The sequence below is a fragment of the Synchiropus splendidus genome, chromosome 8 (genome assembly GCF_027744825.2).
Source record: "Synchiropus splendidus isolate RoL2022-P1 chromosome 8, RoL_Sspl_1.0, whole genome shotgun sequence".
Taxonomy (NCBI): domain Eukaryota; kingdom Metazoa; phylum Chordata; class Actinopteri; order Syngnathiformes; family Callionymidae; genus Synchiropus; species Synchiropus splendidus.
The window spans coordinates 8,932,568-8,954,466 of NC_071341.1; the positions used below are offsets into that span (position 1 = coordinate 8,932,568).

General features: G+C 41.3%; 1 protein-coding gene across 5 annotated transcripts in view; it reads left to right on the forward strand.

Annotated features, from left to right (window-relative positions):
- Window positions 1-21,899, forward strand: part of rap1gap2a (RAP1 GTPase activating protein 2a) — an 89,714-nt gene that overhangs the window by 62,051 nt on the left and 5,764 nt on the right. For 3 of the 5 annotated variants that reach the window (XM_053872387.1, XM_053872386.1, XM_053872384.1), the window contains 13 exons: window positions 4,702-4,786; window positions 12,211-12,246; window positions 14,851-14,883; window positions 15,448-15,480; window positions 15,626-15,847; window positions 16,238-16,341; window positions 18,131-18,209; window positions 18,467-18,520; window positions 19,661-19,744; window positions 19,815-19,915; window positions 20,287-20,416; window positions 21,386-21,541; window positions 21,759-21,830. In XM_053872387.1, the coding sequence (XP_053728362.1) occupies window positions 4,702-4,786; window positions 12,211-12,246; window positions 14,851-14,883; window positions 15,448-15,480; window positions 15,626-15,847; window positions 16,238-16,341; window positions 18,131-18,209; window positions 18,467-18,520; window positions 19,661-19,744; window positions 19,815-19,915; window positions 20,287-20,416; window positions 21,386-21,541; window positions 21,759-21,830 (1,189 nt within the window). The remainder of the gene's footprint in view (window positions 1-4,701; window positions 4,787-12,210; window positions 12,247-14,850; window positions 14,884-15,447; window positions 15,481-15,625; window positions 15,848-16,237; window positions 16,342-18,130; window positions 18,210-18,466; window positions 18,521-19,660; window positions 19,745-19,814; window positions 19,916-20,286; window positions 20,417-21,385; window positions 21,542-21,758; window positions 21,831-21,899) is intronic. The other 2 variants (XM_053872389.1, XM_053872385.1) reach the window with 1 other exon arrangement.

Here is a 21,899-nt window from a genome sequence, read left to right on the forward strand (position 1 = left end):
CGCTGTGATCAATGCCCGGAATAAGTGTATTACGATATAGACACACATTAGCTGCACACATATCTCTGTTACTCATCGGGATTATCGACATGCATCTTCAATAAAGCATGTTCCCGTGGATGGTACACTTTTGGACGCTATGGATGTGGGGCAGGCTCTGGCCGATTCATCTTCAGTTCCTGGAGACAAATGCTGGGCTGCTCTTCTGCTATACTTATCCGCTTACAGATACAGAAGTAATTATAAATGTTTCTCCGGATGAATGAATTGTGGAGAGGTGACTTTGGCAGACAGCCCAGTCCAAACAACACAGCTGCGGTGCGTTCGGACCAGCCGGCTTTTACTGAGAATGGGAGTAATGTAATTGTGTGTCTGTCGCTGCTCTTGGACACACTGGGGTCCGAATGTAATTTGACCTTGTAATTTCATTCCTTGGCCAGGGGCACCATGGTCCTCACAGCAAAACTGAACTCTGCAATGAGGCGCCCACGCCTATATATATATATTTATATATATATATCATATATATATATATATATATATATATAAAAATATATATATATATATGTACATACACAGTGGTGTCTCGGAATTCGAGCAAAAATTTCTAGATTTTTTTGCTTCGGATTTCAAACGAAAATTCAGAACTCGAACGCCCCCGAAAGAACATGACGCGCACGTACCGATCAGCTGACCCACGGAGCGCTTTGTTATTGTGTATAACGCTGCCTCTGTATGCCGACGTGTCCCGTTAGCTACATTTACTGGCTGTTTTTTCTTCATATTGAGGTGTAAAACCTTTCCTGTCTTCGCACTGGACCGTGGTAGAGGGTCACAGGGGAGGTGCTCGCTCTCCACACCTCCGAGGCTGGAGCGCACACTCCAGGGTTTGATGTCCTGTTGTGGGCTGGAGCTGGGACAGGGATGAGGCGAGTCTGGGACAGAGCGTGACTTGGTTTATGACTTTGTCACAGCCAAACTGCACAGAAGCGCACATTCAGAGCTGGACACGCACCGGGCACCTCTTCACTTCTGGAGAGACGTTACTCACTCGGCAACCCCTCCCACATGCAGCGGCCACACACATAGAGGAACAGCGCACCTGCAGCAGACACTCTACATTCACTCCTACAAAAGCCTGTTTTAAGGCTTGGAACGCATTATTTCTTTTTTCCATTCATTGTAATGGGAAAAATTGATTCAGATTTCGAACAAATCACTTCTTGAACGGCCGTCTGGAACGGATTGTGGTCGAGAACCGAGGTAACACTGTGTGTGTGTGCGCGTGTGCATATATATATTTAAAACAAATTAAAGCTTATTTCTATCATGAGGGAAGGAAATAGCTACCTTTGCTAATAAACACAATTCTAATGGCTCTATCTATGGATTTTCACTATTGTAGGCATAAGCATAGCTTATGGGCACCTCCCCTCTGCTTCCTTTATAAACCACAACCACATTACTTTCCACACGTTTCCCTAGTTTAGTGTTTATCAACAGAGAAAAATGCTGACCTGATTTAAAAAAAAAAACAAAGAATAATAATCATTCTTTTATGATTAATTAATTGCAGTTAATTGTATATTGACGTTTTTTAAACTTGAATTTTCCATCCATTATTCCATCCAATATTCATTTAGTGTTCTTCATCATGGACATTTTGGGTATGACATCATATGGTTATGACATCATTGAACGAAAAGAATGACTTTATACACAAGCCGTGATATAGATCAATGAATCAGTTCTCTGGGTGTCCCTGTTGTAGCCCTTCTTCAACAATATTCTTAAGAAAACAAACAGGAAAAAAAGCAGTCCTCCACTCTGGGGAGTCCAATATGTTGTCCTGCGATATTTGAGGGATTTTGATAATGCAGTTGATTTTATTGAAGTATATTTAGGAATCCTATTTCATGTGTGCCATGTGTCGATGTGGCTATAATATGGACCCTCACACGTGAAGATGGATTCACTTCCACACTTCCACTACTAAAATTCTGTTTTCACACATTTCCACCCTGCCACCTTCCTGGTTCCACTCTGCAGCACCGAGTTGTTGCAGGTGATAAAACTGAAGCACTTCATGAGGTACTACGCAGTCTAACATTAACTCTGTTTCCGCCCCACTCTAAGCTGACTCACTCCCTCCATGACCTGCTCTTCCTAAATTGCTTCTCGCTCCCTCCCTCTGCGCCTGGGTCAGAATTAGTTGCGATGACGTTGCTTTCCACAGAGTCAAGACAAGGACACCGTAATCCTCGATTATTTGACAACTTACAGTGTTTCCTCTGTAACATGGTGATGTGGCGTTGAACAGAGAGAGAGCAAGAGAGACACCACAATGCTTGGAGTATGTGATTTTTTTATGCGTCTCTGGGTAAAAAAAATATGTTATTTTCACCTCCAGCCGAACAAAGAACAATGAACAAGCAGTCTCTTATGGTTTTCAGGTCTGAATGGGGGTGAATAATGCTTTTTTTCATTCACCTTGTGAACTTGTATTCCACACAGTGAGGGACAAAGAGAAGCGTTGTCTGAGTGCTGAGATGGTGGAAAGTGCTGCCCATCTGGACACGGGTAGACGACAGGGTTTAGTCCAATTTCATGGTACAGTTTTATTTGGCGTTGAATTTCAGAATCTGACCCAGGTCCCAGATGCAATGTTCCCTTTTGTATCTATTGTATATATATATATATATATATATATATATATATATATATATATATATATATATAGTCTGCCATACAGTTTATAAAATTGAGGTGAAAGTTATGATCATTTACGGTGGTAGAACAACATGACGGGAAATAAGGACCTTTATAAACCTAAAAAAAGTGAATCCAAAGAACACACATACAATAAATAAATGTACCAGCTAACAAAAAAAAAAAAACTATGATAACATTAACATTAAGTTTTAATACATTACATTAAGTATCTGTGGTGTCCAGGGTGACAGCATGCAGTAGTGTTGTTTTTGTTACAGAACTTCTCACACGGGTGGAGACTGACGGACGTTATGATGGGCGGAGTCTGAATGGTGAAGTTGGCGAATGTTTGTGTGTGAGTGACTGAAGTTGTGGAGCGGCTCATTAATGCAGCAATTTAGAACAGTAAACCAACGACGTTACACAGGGTCGGGATGTAGACAGAAATATTGTCAGCCATGTTTGTTTACGTCCTCCACATATAGTGCTTGGGTGATGGCCCACTGCGCGAGTGAGTTCCACTTTATAGCTCAGTCTACTATGCATTTAAATTTTATATTCATAAATCGATTCAGAATCAGATCAACTTTTCGTGTCTCACAATTGCGGGAATGTTGCTGTGACTGGCCAAAATGAGTTAACAGCTGCGATCGCATCATCACGGTTTACTGGAGCGCCTGATAATGATGTGCAACCAGCACTACATGTAGTCAACCGACATAGCTATAACTATAATTTACTAAGACTTGCAGGTAGTTAAACTACATTTGTATTTTGCACTGCTTTAACTTTTTTCTGACTATAGGTACTACTATTTTTTAAATATTATTAAAGGCATTAATAAGATGTAATATTTTTAATAGTAATAGAAGGTGCTATTAATCCAATTTCACACCACAAATAAACATATATTTGAGCCAGGAAGTTGCAGGTTGCACTGCAGCACTCATATAAGCACACAGTGTTTCCAAATCCAAAAGGAACTACTAGCTTGAAGTGTCGGTTCCTTGTCAATGTTTTTCTTTGTGTAGATTCAGAAGTCATTTTGCTTTCAGGCAAACAAAGGCTCACAAAACCAATTTGCTCATTCACCAGGAGTAACACTGCCAACATTGCCATCAGTTTCAACCAAGTAAAAATGAGCGCACTGTCAAGTGTTTTTACCTAACTATATCCACTCATTGCAGTCAAATATCATTTTGCACATTCTGTACTAAAAGTCACTCTAGCGCCTTCAAGCGTACTGAATTAATATCCAGCTCATTTAAATGCTTTTAATTTCTATACCGCCCAATGTTTGTAGCAATAAATAACCCTTTAAGTTTAAGCGTCACAGCCAGCCAGGTGGGACTGTGCACCATATGTTTCAAGTGTCATCAATATTGAGCACAAAAGGTGCTCATCACTATGCATCAAGTGGTTACTGTATGGATTTTCTACAGAACAACAAAAGGCAGGGGTCAGAACAATCCTCTGGTGGCAGCAAACCTTTTAACATCTGGCATCTATAATGTGTATTGCTGCTCCTGGGTATGAAGTGGAGGTCCACAAAGAACTCACTGGGCCATCTTGACTGCCTTCCCTGCATGTTTATTGGTATGCTTCAGTGTACTGTGGCACTTCTATCCGATGATTTTTTTTTATCATCTAGAACATTATTCTGGGGGCAAAATTTCATGTACTTTTTTGAAACTAAAGTGGTGTTTCAGATGACTTGCTAAACTGTACAGTGTGAAAGTCGTAGTAAGTATGGTGTGTTTGTTGCGTCTCTTAATTCCCCAAACTGTAGCATTTAAAATCTCGTTCTTTGATATGGAATATCTAAACAGGCAGCCCTGATTTCATTTGTAGTCTCCAACACAAGGTTCAGCCGGTGTTCCTATGTCTGCCTTGCTGATATAGAAGGGCCAGTTAGCCATCTGTAGTAAACACAGGCTGGAATGTTTCGGATGTACACGCTCACCAACTTGCTTGACATTGTCTTTTCAGGAAACAAGAGCTGCTCAACATCTCCACAGTTCCTCTTGGAGAATGTCCGCCCTCTCCGCCGCGCACTGCGCCGCCCAGCATGAAGGTAGGACACCGACACCCTCACACGTCCCTTTGATCAATGTATTGAATGCCCTATCTTTTTGATCCATTTCACCCTTGAAGTGTGTCCAAAAATGCATTGATTCCATCTGTCAAGTATTTGCTGTAGTCAGCAAAAAGTCATATCAAAGCCCTTGAAGAGCTTAGCGGTGTTTTTAAAATGCAGTACTTCCTGCAACACAATACGCAGATAGTTCTTGCATTGTCACTTGAATTTGATTCCGCACTGATGTGTTTAAAGGACTCGTCTTCACCGCTGTGACTCACTCTTGAGTTATTACTGAGTCCATCATCAGATTTCAGTTATGTTCATTACACCTTGCTTGCGAGGCGATGGCTTTCAGGTGGATCAACCAATGGTGTCGAAGAACGGAATGAATTTTTATCAAGTCCATCAGACCTGGATGAATCAAATTTCCCAGACACTGACATGTTGATGAATGTGCTGGCTAATGTGTGGCTGTTGTGCATACAGATGAAGTCTTTTCTATTGGAATGAGCGCAGGGTGGGTGTTTCTTCAAAGATATTTACAGGAATATGATGTGGGGGCGTGGACGGCTGATAGAGGAAAATATCTGGCTTTGGTGAGAGACCACATGGCAGTGTGAAGGGCTGAAATCTAACGCCAGTCAAAAGATGATGGCTTGCTGCTTGATGTGGGTGTCATTATCAATATGGAAACTGCACTAGTCTGCAGGGTGAACCAAGAGTCATTGTCATAGTAACTGGTTCCAGTCATCCACCTGAGAATAAAATGAGAATAAAAGCCTGCCGTGCTTCTGAGACGTCTCCAAAGCGTTAGACTGTAGATTGGGTTTAATTTACTCATTGAGCTGTTGTTGAATTCATAAATAATCGTGGAGCGGAAACTGTTTTGGCATCACAAGCTTTCCCGTTCCAGGTGAGATAAATCAGGGTCCACTGGGTGGTAGAATAATGGGAAGTCTGTTCCTCAGTGGGCTGAGATGCCGTAATCTCACAGGTGACTCATTTGACTGTTCGATTATGTGAAAGACTGAAAACGAAAACAGTGAGGCAGAAAAGAAGCAGATGTGTTTCTAGCAGCAGGAGCAGCATTGCCAACGTTACCCAAAAATCTGTTTCACTTGGATATGTGGATGGCTGGACCACATTCAAGTTCGCTCCATCACAGCGTTTTGGCCATGAATGGGCCTCTAGTGGAGATGTCATGCTGCTGTAACTACACATCCGACTGCTGCATCACTTTCTCACCCATTGCATGCGTGAATGTTCCTCTTCTGCATCCAATGACGGCCAATCCGCTCTCTTGCTCTCTGTTTTGCTCCCGCTACATAACAAAAACCGCCCCAGTCTCCACGACTGCCGTCTGTTTCTGAAAAGCTTTTACTCTAAAACTTTCATACAGACGCGGCGTCAAATGAAGTTACAGGTGCCATCTGCTTGTGTAAAGTAGTACCTTCATCAGGCACCATAATTACAGACTGGCTTGTCTAAATACTGCAATGCTGCCTGTCATAATTTGGTTATTTTGATCTGAGACATTGTAAGATGTAGATGGTAAGTCAGCCCTTTAATTGTCACAAGAATGCAAGCGAAATGAGCGACAGCAGAGTGAAAATAGGTTTCCTACGGTGCCCAAATATCCCTAAGCTTACTGTGAATAAACACCTACCGTTCTCTGTTATAGAGTATACCTACAGCTGGCAGCTGTACCTTTCAACACACATTGTTTTTGCATTGTTTTTTGCATGTCATGTGATGCAATGTGTTTGGGTACGCTGGTCAGTTAGAATGCTGCATGATGCAACATTTTTTACTCCACCAAAGTACTTTATAGCTTATAGGTATTTGCAACTGTAAACACATATTTCTCTTGCATTAATAGTCAATGAAGTAACATGTTTTTGCAACTACAAGGGCCTTCATTACACACTGGTTTGGAGAGACTGCGCTATGGCCGTGTCCACTGAAAGACAGAGATGGTTGGGGTGAGAGCTCTGTGGTGGAAAGGCCTTCCTCACAACGCGACGTATTCACCCACCGTCTTTCATCACTTCCCAGAAACAACTGTGGACCCCACGGTGGTGCTCATTCGGCAACAGCTGTTGGGTTTACAGGAAATATTGACACAAAATCTTCAGCTACTCTTTCATCGTAATGAGCTGCAGTCGGTCGCTGTGAACAACACTGACAACGTGTCCCGTGAAGATAACAGAGACTCAGTGTTTCAGTTCCTGCAGCACCGCTTACATCTTCACTCCAAAAGTTCCAGCCTCAATTCCTCATTGCGGGTTTGTGTGGCTGTAAAAATCTGAGTGACAAGCTCGATGGTCCAGATCATCTATTCACCTCATCACTGTCATCTTATTAGCGCAAACAGTTCCAACCAGCGGTCACAAACGCCCGTCCTCACCACAACACAATAAAAGATGAACAGGATATATCGATCATGACGGCAAATCAGAAGAAATTATTTTGCAGGTGAGCTCCGATGATGGTGCTAGCAGGCAGCTAGCTCCATTGACTTAGGAGAACAAGATGTCTGTTAACTTCACTGTATTTGTCTTCAATTATTCACCTGAATAGGAATGCATTTGCGATCCAAGCCCTCACCCTTTGACCCCTCCACCATCCTTTGACAGCCAGATGTCTTAAAGAGTGAATTTTGGAACAGAGGACTGTGTCTGGGAAAAACAATCAGAGGTGAAAGAGTGAGAAGTTAAAGCGGCATGTATGGGTTCGAGTGGGGGGGTCCCTGTTTTGGGATAGATGTGAATGCAGTTGGAGGGAATCCTTGTGCCTCTTTGGTTCTCATGCCAATGCTCTCAATCCGGTTGTGTCGTAGCTACCAGCCGTTCTCGTCCACTGAAGGTCACAAATGTGTTTCCACTCGGTGACTGATTCTATTGCTGCTTCACCCTGTTAATGATTTTCGTTTTGCCATTGTGACCACTCAACTTAATCCTGGTTGAGTAACACTTGAGTAAGTGGCAACAGAACTACACCTATAGCCAGACACAATGTGTTCTGTCCCACGATCGCACTGCAGTTTATTGTCACGTACAAATGTGCTTTTAATCTATATTTAAATTTCAGATTGTATTCATTTATTAATTCAGTTTTGGGCTGTGAACACCATTGAATATTGAGTCTGACTTGCTTGCAGGGGTTGTGATGAAGCCGTCCCTGGAGATATCTGAGGCTGATTTGCTGTTAATCCGTCACCATTTAATTTATGTCTTAATCTGCACTGCTTGAGTTGAAGGGTTGAAGCAAAGAGCACCCAACAGGCTGAATAATTGGATGTGTTGTTTGATGATTGAATGTCAGTGGTATCATGTAACCTACACAGATGACCAGCTGGCATCACTTCCCTTCTTGTGATCATGTTTTTGAGTGTTACAGTGAGATCGGTATGACAAAAGGGGAGCAGTGACGTCAGCCCATAGCGCTTGATCACATTGGATTTATTTGAAAGTGAAGTGTAAAATCACATGCTGTGAGATTAAGTACTGGATTAATTTGCAAACACGTTTTATTTTATGAAATAAGGAATTATCAATACTGTAAAATAGCTAAAAAAAATTGCCAAAAATAAATAAATTAAAAAAATAATAATAATAAAATCAATTAAGCATATAGCACTGTATAATGCAGCAAAAATACAAAGCATATTGCTGGCCCATGTTTAATATGTACAACTTGTTAACACAAATTCATTCCCCTGTTGGCCTGGGAAATGTAACAGAGGGTTTAGCTTCACTGCATTTCCAACATTAAACTGTTTCTTATATTCACATAATATTGTGAGACTTCTATGTATTGCTCTACAGTTTGACTGCTGCATAGTGATGCGCCTTGTATATCCTGATTTGTATAATGCACTGCCCTAACCGGTCAAGAACAGTTTGCATTTGGCCCCGGAAAATTTCTTTGTCTGTTTGATGACCCTGGGTCTAAAGGAAGGCTCCCCAAATACAAAGCTCTTGAACACCTGGTTGCCTGTTTTTTTACCTCACATTACTGTTCTATGTGTTATTTTGTAAGAATATGTGACACATATGTGATAATATTTACTGAAACACTTAAAGGAATTGGTGTTTGTTTAATCTTTTATCACAACATGTAAACATGTGTCATGTTTTTCTATGAAATATGATCATAGTTTTTATACATTGCACAATTTAACATGCTGCTTTTTTAGCCATAACAGAAACAAAAATATGCCAAAAATCCAGTCTATATGTATAGTATACAGTGCGAGTAACAATATGCTGCTGTTAGAGAAAATCATGAGATGGAGTTACAGATAGACAGATAAGCATTTCCAGTCATGCCTATGTTTTCAATTAAATTTAAATGAAGTAAAATCAAATATGTCATATCATATACTTCAGTGAGAAAGGAAGACAAAGTGACATTAAGGTAGTATGTGAAAGCAACTAAAACCATTATTGTTCAGGATTATTTAGATAATTTTAATAATAATGTCTATGTATATTTTTATCATTATGTAATTGTGTATAATTCAAGGTATAGAAGTTGGCTTCCAAAAATTTCGGTGACCGAATGACGAAATGAAATGTCAGAGACAATCTCGCTGAAACCACATCGCTGCTCAATACTTGCTGCTGTGACGTGTTTTGGTTGGAGCTGCTCTGTCGTGACTCGTCTTTTGTAATGACCAGACTTGACTTTCCAGTTTAGGTTGAAGTGAAGAGGAGTGAGCGAGTTATGTAACACTTATTTAAGCAACACGAAAATATCACCGAGAGGGCTAGCATGCTTGTGTCACTAAGGTAAGAATGCAAACACTTAGAGTGCCAATATTTTCGGGTCGATAGTTTTTATGTCAAGTCTATTAATAACAGTGGAATGATTCACTTGGTGATGCAGCTCGTGTCTATTTAACAAAAGAGATTCTTTGTCTCTCCCATGCCCTAATGCACCCGTCTTCAGAATAGATGTTAAGTGGGCTGAGAGAGGAGTAGGTACTGTAAATATACCATCAAGTCAAGCCTAGACAATGCTACCTCTGGCCCAAGTTATTTCTGCACAAGCGCCTGTAATGTTGGAGAAGCATCAAGAAAGGAACTGCAAGTTGCGTTTTGTTGTTTTTGTGAAATGCGTTTTAATTACCATTCAGTATTTCATAGGAAAGTATATGTCTGTAATTGTAATACAAATGAAACACCTTTTTTTAAAATATGTATCATATTTATTTATTTATAATATCACTTCTTGGTCTGTCTGTGTGACAGTGACTGTCTGATGCAAGTTGCACCAGACAAACGTGGATGAGAGGACGCGACTGAGCACCATGTGTTTCTCAAAACAAAACAAAAGACAGTGAGCATGTAGTGGGGGTCGCATCCATGGCTCTTCCGGTCCAGTTCGGATGCTGAGGGACAAGGCATGGTGTATGAGTTAGTCAGGTTGTTGTCCTTTGTCAACAAGCTGATGCCCTTGAGGGTGACTGGAGCACAGATACATGTCTAACATCACTTCATGTAATAAATACGTGGAGCTGGTCTGTTCATGCTGCTTTCTACGGTTGCTATGGCAAAAACGCAAGAAAGAATAAAGTGTTCAAAACATTGAATAAATGAAAGAAAAGAAATGAAAGGGGAAGAAATGCACGTGGATCTTACTCTTATCTTGTCAATATGGGGAACTCTATACTTAAGGGAAGCATTTTCAACCTCTTGTATATGGTTGCTCTGTGTGAGGTTTGATCTGAGGTCATCAGCTGGCGTTTTTTTAAGCTGCTATCTAGCAGCAATGAAGAGCTTTTTTGGTCAGCCTGTCTGCAGTTGACTGAAGGTCCACCCTGTTTTAACAGCATCCGCTGGTTAATATTAACTGCTTGATAAGCTTTGCAGCGTGTGAGCGTACAGGTCTTCTTCCTCACAGGGGGAGTGACAGAGAAAGATTGACTGAATTTTACCCAATTTAGGGGAAGTTTTGGATTTTACAGTGCCATAGCATTCCTCTGTTTTATTGCTCATTCGGTGCCTCACACTGCTGTAAAGCAACTTGGCCGACATTCATGGGTAAGAATGTCTTATCCATGTTCTGCTTGTTCTTGTTTTATAGCAGTAATGATCAACATGCTGTTTAAAGCTCATACTTGATAGGCCGCTGGTCTCCACTGAGGTCGCTATAGTTCCCAAGCTAGCAATGCTCCTTAGCAACTGTAAATCAATGTTGAATGAACAACAAGCGCCATAGCTGCATTTAAGGTGTTTTATAGAGCACTCCTGCGGCATCATACTGTCGATGCTGAACAGGTTATGAACAAGCAAATAAGTGGAAGAAACAGACATGTTTCATTTCAACAACGCAAGATAGGGGGTCTCGCTTCGTCTGCTGTATGCACAGTTAAAATTTCAGTTTATTTGTGATCAATTTATTTCTCATTTCCAGCTGACCCTCTGTAATCACACATTTCAATTCTGATGTAGCAAAGCAGAAGCAAGATTAAACCTTAGACATTTTCATGATGATAAGAATGACATGTTAAGATACTACTTTTTAAGAAAAAAAATGGCAGAATATTAAAATTAAATAATAATGATGATAAATAGGAGGAAAAAAATGTATGTGATTCATTATTATTAACATAACTGCTAATATTTTTGAATGTATATTATTTAATAGTTTTTTAAAAAGGTTTGTAAAAATAAATGTCCACATTGTCACGCTGACCACCATTAATAAATATTTTTTACAGTACAAAACACAACGCGATAAAATCAGACAAAGAATGTACAGTTTTAATCTGTAATTTTAAAACATAATACAAGAAGAAACTATAACAAGTTATGATGAATTAAAACCATACGTATGGATTTGCCTTTCTATATGCTTCAAAGTTTCACATATACATTGTGAAGTATACAGAAAGCTTTTCCACTGGTATGATCACCAAAGGTGTGAGAGCAGGTGATATTTCAGTAAGTGTGACTTCCACGAGTGCAGCGATAGCAGCAGATGATTGTTGCATTTGTGCTGAAGTGCGAGCAGCAAGACACGAGACTGCCCCCCATTATCGCCTTCACAGTCTGTTTCTGTGACAAGGCGGAGCCCCCAGGAACATGAACGTGTGAGCATACTCAAGGATGAATCAGCACACGAGTCGTGTGCACGTCCGCTTCGAGGATGTGGTTTCTTATCTGAGCGTGTGCATGTGGCCGTGAGAGTGTGCCGGGGACGTGCCCTCACAGCACCACTGGAAGAGAGTCATGTGACTCCGGTGTGAACAGGGACACATGTCCCTGTATGGTGGGATCTGGGTTTATTTTGAGTGTTAAAACACAATGGAAGTGGTTTTCTAAAGTCTGACAACAAGCAATGCTTCAATTTTCAACTTTTTTTTTTTACATTTTCTAATCTATTCTGTTTTTGTTTTGTGTTTTTTTCAGTCTGCGGAATTCTTCGATATGCTCGAGAGAATGCAGGTAAAAGATTTTCTCCTACAATTATGAATGACTCCCCATTATATCTCATCTGCCTCAGACAACAATCAACAGCAACATGTGACAGAGGGTGAATCAGACATTGATGATTTAATCAGTGAAGGTCAGACGGTTGCTTTCAGGCCGCGGCTCTCGAGCGGGAAGCAGCGGTGGAGCTGTTTTTTCTTCCTTTCTCTTCAGGGAATTCATTGAATTTTTGTCCCCTTTCTTCTGGTGACCCAGTTGTGCCCTCTATAGAGTGCAGACTTCGACTAGCTTGAGGAAGATGGATTTTAAAAGGAGGCACATTGGAGAGGTAGACGCAATAGAGAGGAAAGAAATATCTTTGAAAGGTTTAGATTTTTGTCGAAAAATGCTCTTTGGATTTCAATGAGATTTCTGTAGGGGTCATGTTGAAGGCAAATCTGACTGAAGAAGATTTTTCAGGAGGCATTTATTGCACCAAAATGTGGCTATTTTAAAAGGTTCAGAGCTCAAAGTCATGATTATTATCACTGTTTGTGTTCTATGTTTCATTACCTTACAAAACACACCTTACAGCAAAGAATTAATACTGTTAGTTACTAAATTTAGAAAGAAAAACAAGTCATTATTGGCATGTTTAAATTATGTCTTTAATTCATGTTTTTTCCCCCCGAGGTATACTCATTTGATTTGCAAAATTATTATATCCATTTGATGCATGTACATAAAGTCTAACTACTGCATTTGTAGCAGTTGTGTCTCTCTCGCAAATCTATCTCAAAAGTCAAGTATTTGAGATTGACCATGCAGAGTAATGGACCTGAAGGGGAGAGTGCAGGCAGGGTGGAACAGGTGGGCAATATTGTCAGGGGTGAGAGGCAGAGAAGCAACAAGAATGACAGTCTTTACATGGTTATTTTCTGATGCGCCCAGAACCCCAAATGTTCCATGCAATTCGTGCGAATACCCAAACGTGAATTTGTGATGGCTGTGAATTTATTTATAAGTTTCATATTTTTCAAGTCAAAGGTTGTGTTTATCAGAAGACAATTCCACAGCTCTCCCCTGAACTTCAATAATGCCGAGAAGATATTGGCAGATTGAGATTTCACACCTCTAATAAATGCAGAATGAAAAGTGTCGGATGATATCCTTCATCTATGCTTTAATGCTTCTTTAAAATGTCTTGGTTCAATCTTTCAGTGTGTGTTTATTATGTACTTCATGGCCTCTAAGCATGCTATAGTCCCTCTTTACAAGCCATGTAGTAGTGTAGTAATGTTTTGCCAACTGACCACAGTATGTTCATTTTTCAGTGCCGATTTACTATCAGAGGAAACAGGAAATGGATGCGTCTTTTAAATTGTTAATCATCAAAATCAAATCCAATTGTTTTCCAAAGAAAGCCACTAAAATTTTTTAAAACATTTTAAACTCTGAAAACAGTGCCATTTTATTATTATAACGCATTACGAAATACATTTAGAAAATGAAATGGGTGCATGACAGTCAGTCAACAACTCCCACCAGTGCACTGCACACCTCATCCGTCATCCACATCGACCTGCTGTCTCCAGCTCTGCCACCTATTACTCAGCATTGAGAAGTGTTGTTTTCAGTCTTTATATCTGGGTGATGCAGTCATGCTTTTCTCGTTTCCCACACGTTCACACCGGACTCTTGCCAGACTGTTTCCTCTCCTTTCATGGTGAAAATGGCACCCTTGCCATCAAGCTCGCGTTGTTGACAATGTACCATTGCGGTTACTGCTTCTCTGGCCCAAACCTACAGAGACACTCAGCACGGCCGAGCAGCGGCTGCACCTCTTATCATCTGCTAATACTCTCTGTGATAGCTGGTACTCGAGGTTGATGGCCTTTATGTGAAAGTTGGACAGGCTCACGTCTGGTGACATCTGTGCCTCCACTTCAGCACTTCTTCAGACAACAGTTTCACTCGATCAGTGATTGCTTCTAGGTTTAATATGATTGTGTTACCCCTATTTTGGTGCCTCTTCCCACCACCAGGAATGAATCTAAATCCCTGAAAGACTGTGTTCCGCTCAATAATAAAATAAAACAATAAAACACAGAACAGAGTTGTACATCTTTATCAAAGTACAATGTCACATTTATACATATAATTGATCAAGCTTTGGCAAAGAAAATGTAATTAAATATATATCCATATAAGTCCTGGTGCACGTCGTAACCTGAGGTTTCCCAAGTCATTTAATGCGACCCATTTAATGCGTTTTATGCATACTTTCCATAAAATGTGGTGGCATTATTCAGAAATTATTAAATCAAGATGAGGTGTTTCCTGGTCTGCTCACTGGAACTGATTCTGTTAAAGCTTCTTTAGCACTTCTGCATTGTCTTCATCCTACACTTCAGTAGATTCCGTCACAGTGATGAAGATATTGCATACGTACTTTGTTTTTGCATGATTAGTTTTACTTCTTAATTCCATTTTAAAGAAGAATTTCAAGTTCATGTCCCATAAAAGTGTTAAGTTTGAGATGTGAAAACTCTGACCCTGATCATAGTGTAGAGTTATTGTCAAAGAACGGCTTTCTCACCTGTGCTCTCTTGTCTTGTGCTGCGTATGGACAATCACAAGGTCCCCAAAGCTGAAGAGACCAAAAAATGGAAGGTGTGGTCCAACATCAGACACTCGGATGTCTTCAGTTGTGTTCAGATGGCTCCGGCTTCTTTGCATGATTTCCGTGTCACGATTGTGTGTTGTTTTTGTGCTTGTGATGAGTGACGCTTCACGCTGCTGCGCATGCATTTTTTAAAACAACAAAAGTCAGATTGACTGCAAGTTGAAAGAACTCCAGGAGGGGATTGATCTGCTGCGGTTTACCGATGTTCAGGCGACTGCTGATTAGACGTGGCTGTCGCTCTGTGTTCTGCTCAGAAGTGTTTAGAGGTTAAACACCAGGGGCCGAATAGATCAGTGCCAAAACGATTGCAAAGGCTGAGTTACCCAGGGACCGGTGAATCAAAGAGAGCTCTGACATCATCAAACGGCAGCGCAGCGATGTTTGCTGATGACTGTGCATTTCAGGTGGTTGCCTCATAGTCTTTTGGAGATGTGATGTGTTGTCTTCATCTGCATGTGGTGTCGCCCCCGGCTGTGTCCTTGCGGTGAAAGTCAGTGTTGAATTTGGGTTGTTTTTTTGTTTTTTTGACAATGGTGCTGTTTGTGTTGCAGGACGACTATATCCCCTATCCACGCATCGAAGATGTGAGTCTGTCCTTTTACTCGAAAACATTTCTCATATATCACCCCCAGCTTTAATGGATGTGTCATGACAATATTTTTAGGAGATTACACCCGATGACTCTGCAGAACTCTCTTCTTGCTGAAGCTCTTTCATTTGTTGTTATAGGTCTTAGAGAAGGGGGGGCCATATCCGCAAGTCATCTTGCCACAATTTGGAGGGTACTGGATCGAGGACGTAGATGCTCCTGCAGGGACGCCATCGTCTTCGGAGTCTAGTTTCTGTGAGGAGGAAGATGGAGGGGAGGGCATGAGTCCTGGTGGGGGGCACAGCTACAGACTGGAGTGCAACAGTACAGCAAGGGCCTATCGTAAACACTTTCTCGGCAAGGTGAGTACTTTCAATATGACTTGCAAAGCTGCCAACACTTTGTAGTAATGTGTTGTGTTTGTTGTGTCTGGTGCACAGAGTCCTTCGACCAAATCTAGTCACTCACTAGTCGACTCATTCTTATGAGGAAGTCCTTATGACTCACATTGATAGACAGGAAGTAGCTCATAAATATGGACTCAGGACCGTACAGTTGCCAAAGAAAAATCTTTCTTTTCATTAACATCATGGGACCGCTAACATTGAGCAGCATTTGCTTATAACAAACTCCAGGTGTTTCAGTGATATTCCATCAAATTACTTATCTTATTTTAAGATTAAGACCTGCAATAAAAAGGTGGGCTGGACAGGAGTCAGTCAGGAGCTAAATAAGCTGTTGTGTTTCCACAGGAACACATGAACTACTACTGTACGTGCAGCAGCATCGGGAACCTCATCATGTCCTTGAAGCACGAAGAAGCCGAGGGTCAAGAGTTCTTGCGCATCATGCTGAGGTACAATAGAAAAAAATGTCATTGCATGAAAAAAAGTTTCCTGTTGTCCATGGGGATGAATGCTCTCTCAACTATCTGGCAACCATTCAACAACAAGTCCAGCTAAGAAATGTGCTCACCATTTGTCTCTACCTGTGTCTCTTCTTCATCACGAAGTGTCATGTACTGTCCTGTTTCACCATTGAATCATCTGCAGAGGTCTTGTTGACACCTTTCCCTTGATACCTGAATTCAGTAGCGGTTTCCGTCCATCATAAAGAAGGTCAGCTGTTCCCATCTTGCTACAGAGGAGACTGCAGCATTAGCTGTTGCTAGGAGAATGTTAATCACCGTTTTGTCATTGATACCAGTACAAAGTCTGAGCCGCAACAGCAAGTCACACTTCTGTGATCACAAGGGCCACTCTTGCATTATGGGCTGTAAGTTTGTACTTCAATACATTTGAAAAAAGATCTGGGACTTTCATTATCAATTTCAATGATTTTTTTCTTTTTTTTATCGACTCCTGCCCCTAAAAACATATTAATTTCAAGAGACTTGTGAGGAATAAGTTCAAGATTCCAGGTTTTAAAAATGAAATGGACATCCACTCGTGAGTTTTTTCATGATGTAGTTTTCACAACACAACGTAGATGCATCAGTCCATGAACATCAGCCTTCAGCAAAACTCACTTTGTCTCTTGTGTAATGTCTCCAGAGTGCAGACGGTCATACACACACAAACACACACATCTGGGCTAGCTTTTTCCCATTATCTCCTGTAAAGAAATGAATCTAGATGATGTCTGTACAAAAAAATAAAAATACAAATAATTGATAATAATAATTCAATAAAAAATAAAAAGATTTACGACTTGTAGCTTGCCAGGGTTCTTCCAGTATGGAGTTGGTTCTCTAAGGATTCTATAAAAGCTGACTCATTCAACTTCTAGATTAAATTTAAAATAATAATAGCTGAATAAAAAGCCTCCCCAGTCTGCCTGGCTCCATGTCCAGCTTGACCTGACAACTTCAAAGTACAGCTCAATCAAAGTCAGTGTTTACAGTAAATCCTTAACTGTGATATTGTGGATCAGTTTGCCAGGCACACTGATGCACCAGAAAAGTTCTCCTCTGTTTTATATTTAAATGTCTTTTTTGGTGTTTGAGATTTGAAAGAAACTGCACCGCAAGTGGCAGTAGCGTACCGGAACTCACTCACTCAACACTCGAAGTAGTTCTTTTGAACTCGGGCTGCCACTTGGACTTGAAAGACTTTAGAACACCAAAAATATGTCCATCCATTTTTTACTTATTGAGTGAACCAACACACGGATAGATAGCGGTGACATAGCCGTCAAAATCCACAAAAATAATTGATAATCCCAAAACAAATTTGGGAATACAATACAACCTTACAGATCCCAATGCCAAAAGTTGTACAGTATTCAACGGCACAAAAAGGAGCTGTAAAGGATGGTTTTGACACTGTCATGTTTAAAAACACAACAAAATGACTCTGCTTTAAGTGACATTTTTGTTAGTGTCTCTTGACTTGCTGCTGATTTAGTAGCCTTCGTGTGAATGACCCCGACAACCAGTGAAGTGGGGTTGTCCTCATGACTCATTCGGCTGCTGATGAGATAATACAGCAGGAAGCAGACATCCCCTCTTCGCTTCCTCTTAATGTTAAATGTAATGGATTAGTAATCTGTCTCGCATTAATCCGCATTAATCCATTGTTGTGAATGCCCTTCTCACTCCCTTTTTGAGGAGGTTAACTGAGGATGCTGGTGTCCTGTCGTTCCAGGTCGAGGACCAAAACCATCCACGACAGAATCTCTTTAGCTGGCATCACTCAGCTGCCCAGCGTTCCTCAGATCGCGAAGGTGAGAGGAACCCTATAAATAGAATGTCCTTATGCTGCGTCACACTTTTTGCATGTCGGTTGTTATATATGAAGGTGAAAAAGCTCATAATGGGAGCGAGGATTTATGACTTACCCGCCCATGTTTTCGCTGGACCAGCACTGAACTGTTGTACTCACTGATCCGCTGTGGTGTTATTTAGTGTGATGATTAGCACTTCTCTTACACTCTTAGTGACTTTGGAACATTCACTTTTGTGTGACTTTTGTTTCCTCCAGCTTCTTTGTGAGGATGCCACCGGATTGAAGTTCAACCCAGTCCTGTATCCTCGGGTCAGTTCCTCACCAATGGATGGATTGGTTTATCTCACACACGTGCTGCTTCAATCCTGACGCCAGAAACGCTTGAAGCATATACACTAATCTCATGATACGCTATAAAATATACAGCTCACGATACGATATATGTCACGATATTCATTCATCCGATACACTTGCACTGGTTTTGGTGCAGCTTCTTGGGTCCTTTTTTCTGAGTTGTCAACTATTTTATTCTTCTTCTGGCTTACATATGATGAAATGAGAAGCAATGGCGCATGAATTGATCTGAATAACATATTTTATTTAACTCTTGAACTTTAAAAATAAAAACCTTTAATCACTGGAATGTTGACATCAAGCCTTGTCAACAAGAAAGAGAATTATTATTAGCTTAGTACTTGGAAAAAAACAACCAGGTCACAGTGAGAAGAGGACCCCCAGCCCCAAAACTCTAACATATGGAGCTTCTATTTCTGTTGCCGTCAAGATTACAGCTATCTCTCAGGCTGGGAGACAGTTGATGGAGAGCGAAGTGCATCCAGTAAATGCTAACATTGCGTCTTGAAACTGTCGTCAAAACAGTCAATGACATCATTGCCCCCACAAAGGGAACTACACCCAGTGTCGGGAGTATAGTTTGTGTTCTTTGAAACTAAATGCGAATATGCTAAAATGAGCCTTTGAGACCCTTGATAAAGAACGAAAAGGGAATTTTGTTGGGTCTGTGACCTGAACTGGTTCTTGAACTTTGACCCCTGATATTCCGACAATGAAGCAGACGATAGCTTCTCAGTGTTCTTTATCAGGTGACCTCTGCTTCAGATTTGAAACCTCACACCAACATCTGCCGCATCCCATTTGTCATCGATGATTCACGATCGTAAAATTTATGAACTGAGAAGAGGTTTCGTCCTGGGTTTCGGAGGCAAGTGGTGGAGAATATTCTCGGCTCCTGCCTCAGGAAAGGAAACAAACCATCTGTGTCTCAGTCTGCAAAGAGGCCCCGTCAGGATCACAACCCCCGTCAAGAGCTGTTATTTATTACACACTCCTTACATAAGAACGCCCCAATAACCCTGCCCTGGAGACGTTCTGAGGAGGAGGGGATCATCTTGTCTAAGAGGAGAAGTAAGTCGTCTTTTTTATGTGCAGGGCTCCCAGTTGATAGTCGCCTATGATGAACACGAGGTCAACAACACCTTCAAGTTTGGAGTCATCTACCAAAAGTTTGGCCAGGTGACCATTCTATAGTCCTCCTGACTTGTTACCCGGGTCTTTTCTCACCCCTCTTTTGTCTTCTTTTCAGACATCAGAGGAGGAGTTGTTTGGGAACAATGAGGAGACGCCGGCCTTCCAAGAGTTTCTGAGTGTTCTGGGGGAAACTATTGAACTTCATGATTTTAAAGGGTGAGAGAGGAGAGGCTGTAAAGAAGGAAAGCAATTAAATGAAATGAAGAGGCAGGTTCAAAGGAGCATTGGCCTGCGTGCGCGCTGCGATAAAGCAGAGACGCCTAAAACCACAGAGCATTTTGTCTTGCTGTCTTGGCAATCAGGACAAAGTGCTTAGTGAAACTGATCCTCAAAGAGAAAGTGCATCTAGGGAGGTAATCGGAGCTCTGTGTGTTGCATATTTTTTTGTCACGCTGGCATTTTCTGCAATGTTTCACTCAGGTCTTTCGCTGCTGCTGTCGATGAGACCTTCATTTTGGAGGAAAATATGTTATTGCAAGCCTTGTGCCACACAGCGAGCATGACAGGGCTGCATCATGTGGTTACAGGTTCCGCGGTGGGCTGGATGTATCTCACGGGCAGACTGGGTTGGAATCTGTCTACACCGTCTTCAGACAGAGGGAGATTATGTTCCATGTGTCAACCAAGCTTCCCTTCACCGAGGGAGATGTCCAGCAGGTAGGGGATTCGAAACCCAGATTCTTCTTTTTTTATTCCACTCAATGGCCTTGTAAACCGTGGAAGGTTTGATTTTCACAATACAAACATAGACTGAGCCCATTTGAGTTCGCCAAAAAGCCCATCATTTCAGGAGCTGGTGGTGATGAGTCAAAAGAAACAAAATGATGTAATGGATTTGGAACAGGTTGACCCAAAGGTAGTGAGAAGCAAGAAGCGAAAAAAAAGGGAAAAAAGTTGAGTTGGTTCTTCAAATCTGAAAAATCCATAATACAGAAACTCACATCGTTTTTAATAGTTATGGGCCAATGAGGCTTGATGAAACAGTGTCGTCATTTTCAGAGCCCAGCAGATGGCACTCTTGGTTTAAAAATGATGTATGGGTTCTCTGAAATGGTTGTTCAATTCCAAACATTTAGAGCAAAGGGTGCCATGTAGTGGGCTCTGAAAATGAGGACACTGTTTCATGAAGCCTAACCAGCCCATGACTACTCTTTAGGCTTTTCAGTTCATTCAACTACTGTAGCTGGTGAACTGAAGATACAGAAGATGTTGCCATACCAGTGAGTTCAGTCAGTCAGTCAGTCGTTGTTCTCGCGCCTCTTGGAAAAGGGAACCCCAGTAATAAGTGAGAATGCTGGCAGCCAGTGAGTCGCACCTGCCTGTCAAGCAGCAGGAGAGGGAGAGAGCCAGAACCATCCAGGAAGGGGCTTTGAAAAATAAAAGTTAATTATCCTTTTTCAAATGTATTTTTTCATATATTTTATTGTCTGCTTTTGCCAGCATTTCTGTTAGTTGTTGTGGTTAGTTTGAGTCAGCAACTATAGTATTGTTTCTGTTTCATGCTTCTGTTTGTGAGTGAATGAAGGAAGTCGGTGGTTTCATTGTTCCTTGATATTGAATTTAAACTTAAACGTTGTTTGTACCGTAACATAAAACATGAACTTGAATGTTTCCTTTGATTCTCAGCTCCAGAGAAAAAGACACATAGGAAATGATATTGTCGCAGCAGTGTTCCAGGAAGATGCCACGCCTTTTGTTCCAGACATGATCGCCTCCAACTTCCTGCACGCCTACGTTCTGGTGCAGGTTGAGAACCCGTGCACAGCCGACACAACTTACAAGGTGTGACTCTGGACGATGCTCCGTCAATGTATTCAAACTGCATGGTGAAGGTACCCAGCACATCTCAAAGCATTCCATGTGGAAAGGTGCACCTCTCAGTGAGACACAAAAATGATCCTGGGGTTTGTCACACATTAGCTCTCTCATCTCAGCATGAAATTTGGTCACTGCTGAACGAATGACAGCCCTTTGAGAAATAACAATTTAACATCAACAGGTGTCTGTTACTGCCAGAGAAGACGTTCCTCCATTCGGACCGGCTCTACCGAACCCCGCCGTCTTTAAGAAGGTAAGTTGATAGAAGTTCATTCATGCATGGTCTTGAGCTGCAGACGAACTGTCTGAACACCTTGCTGTC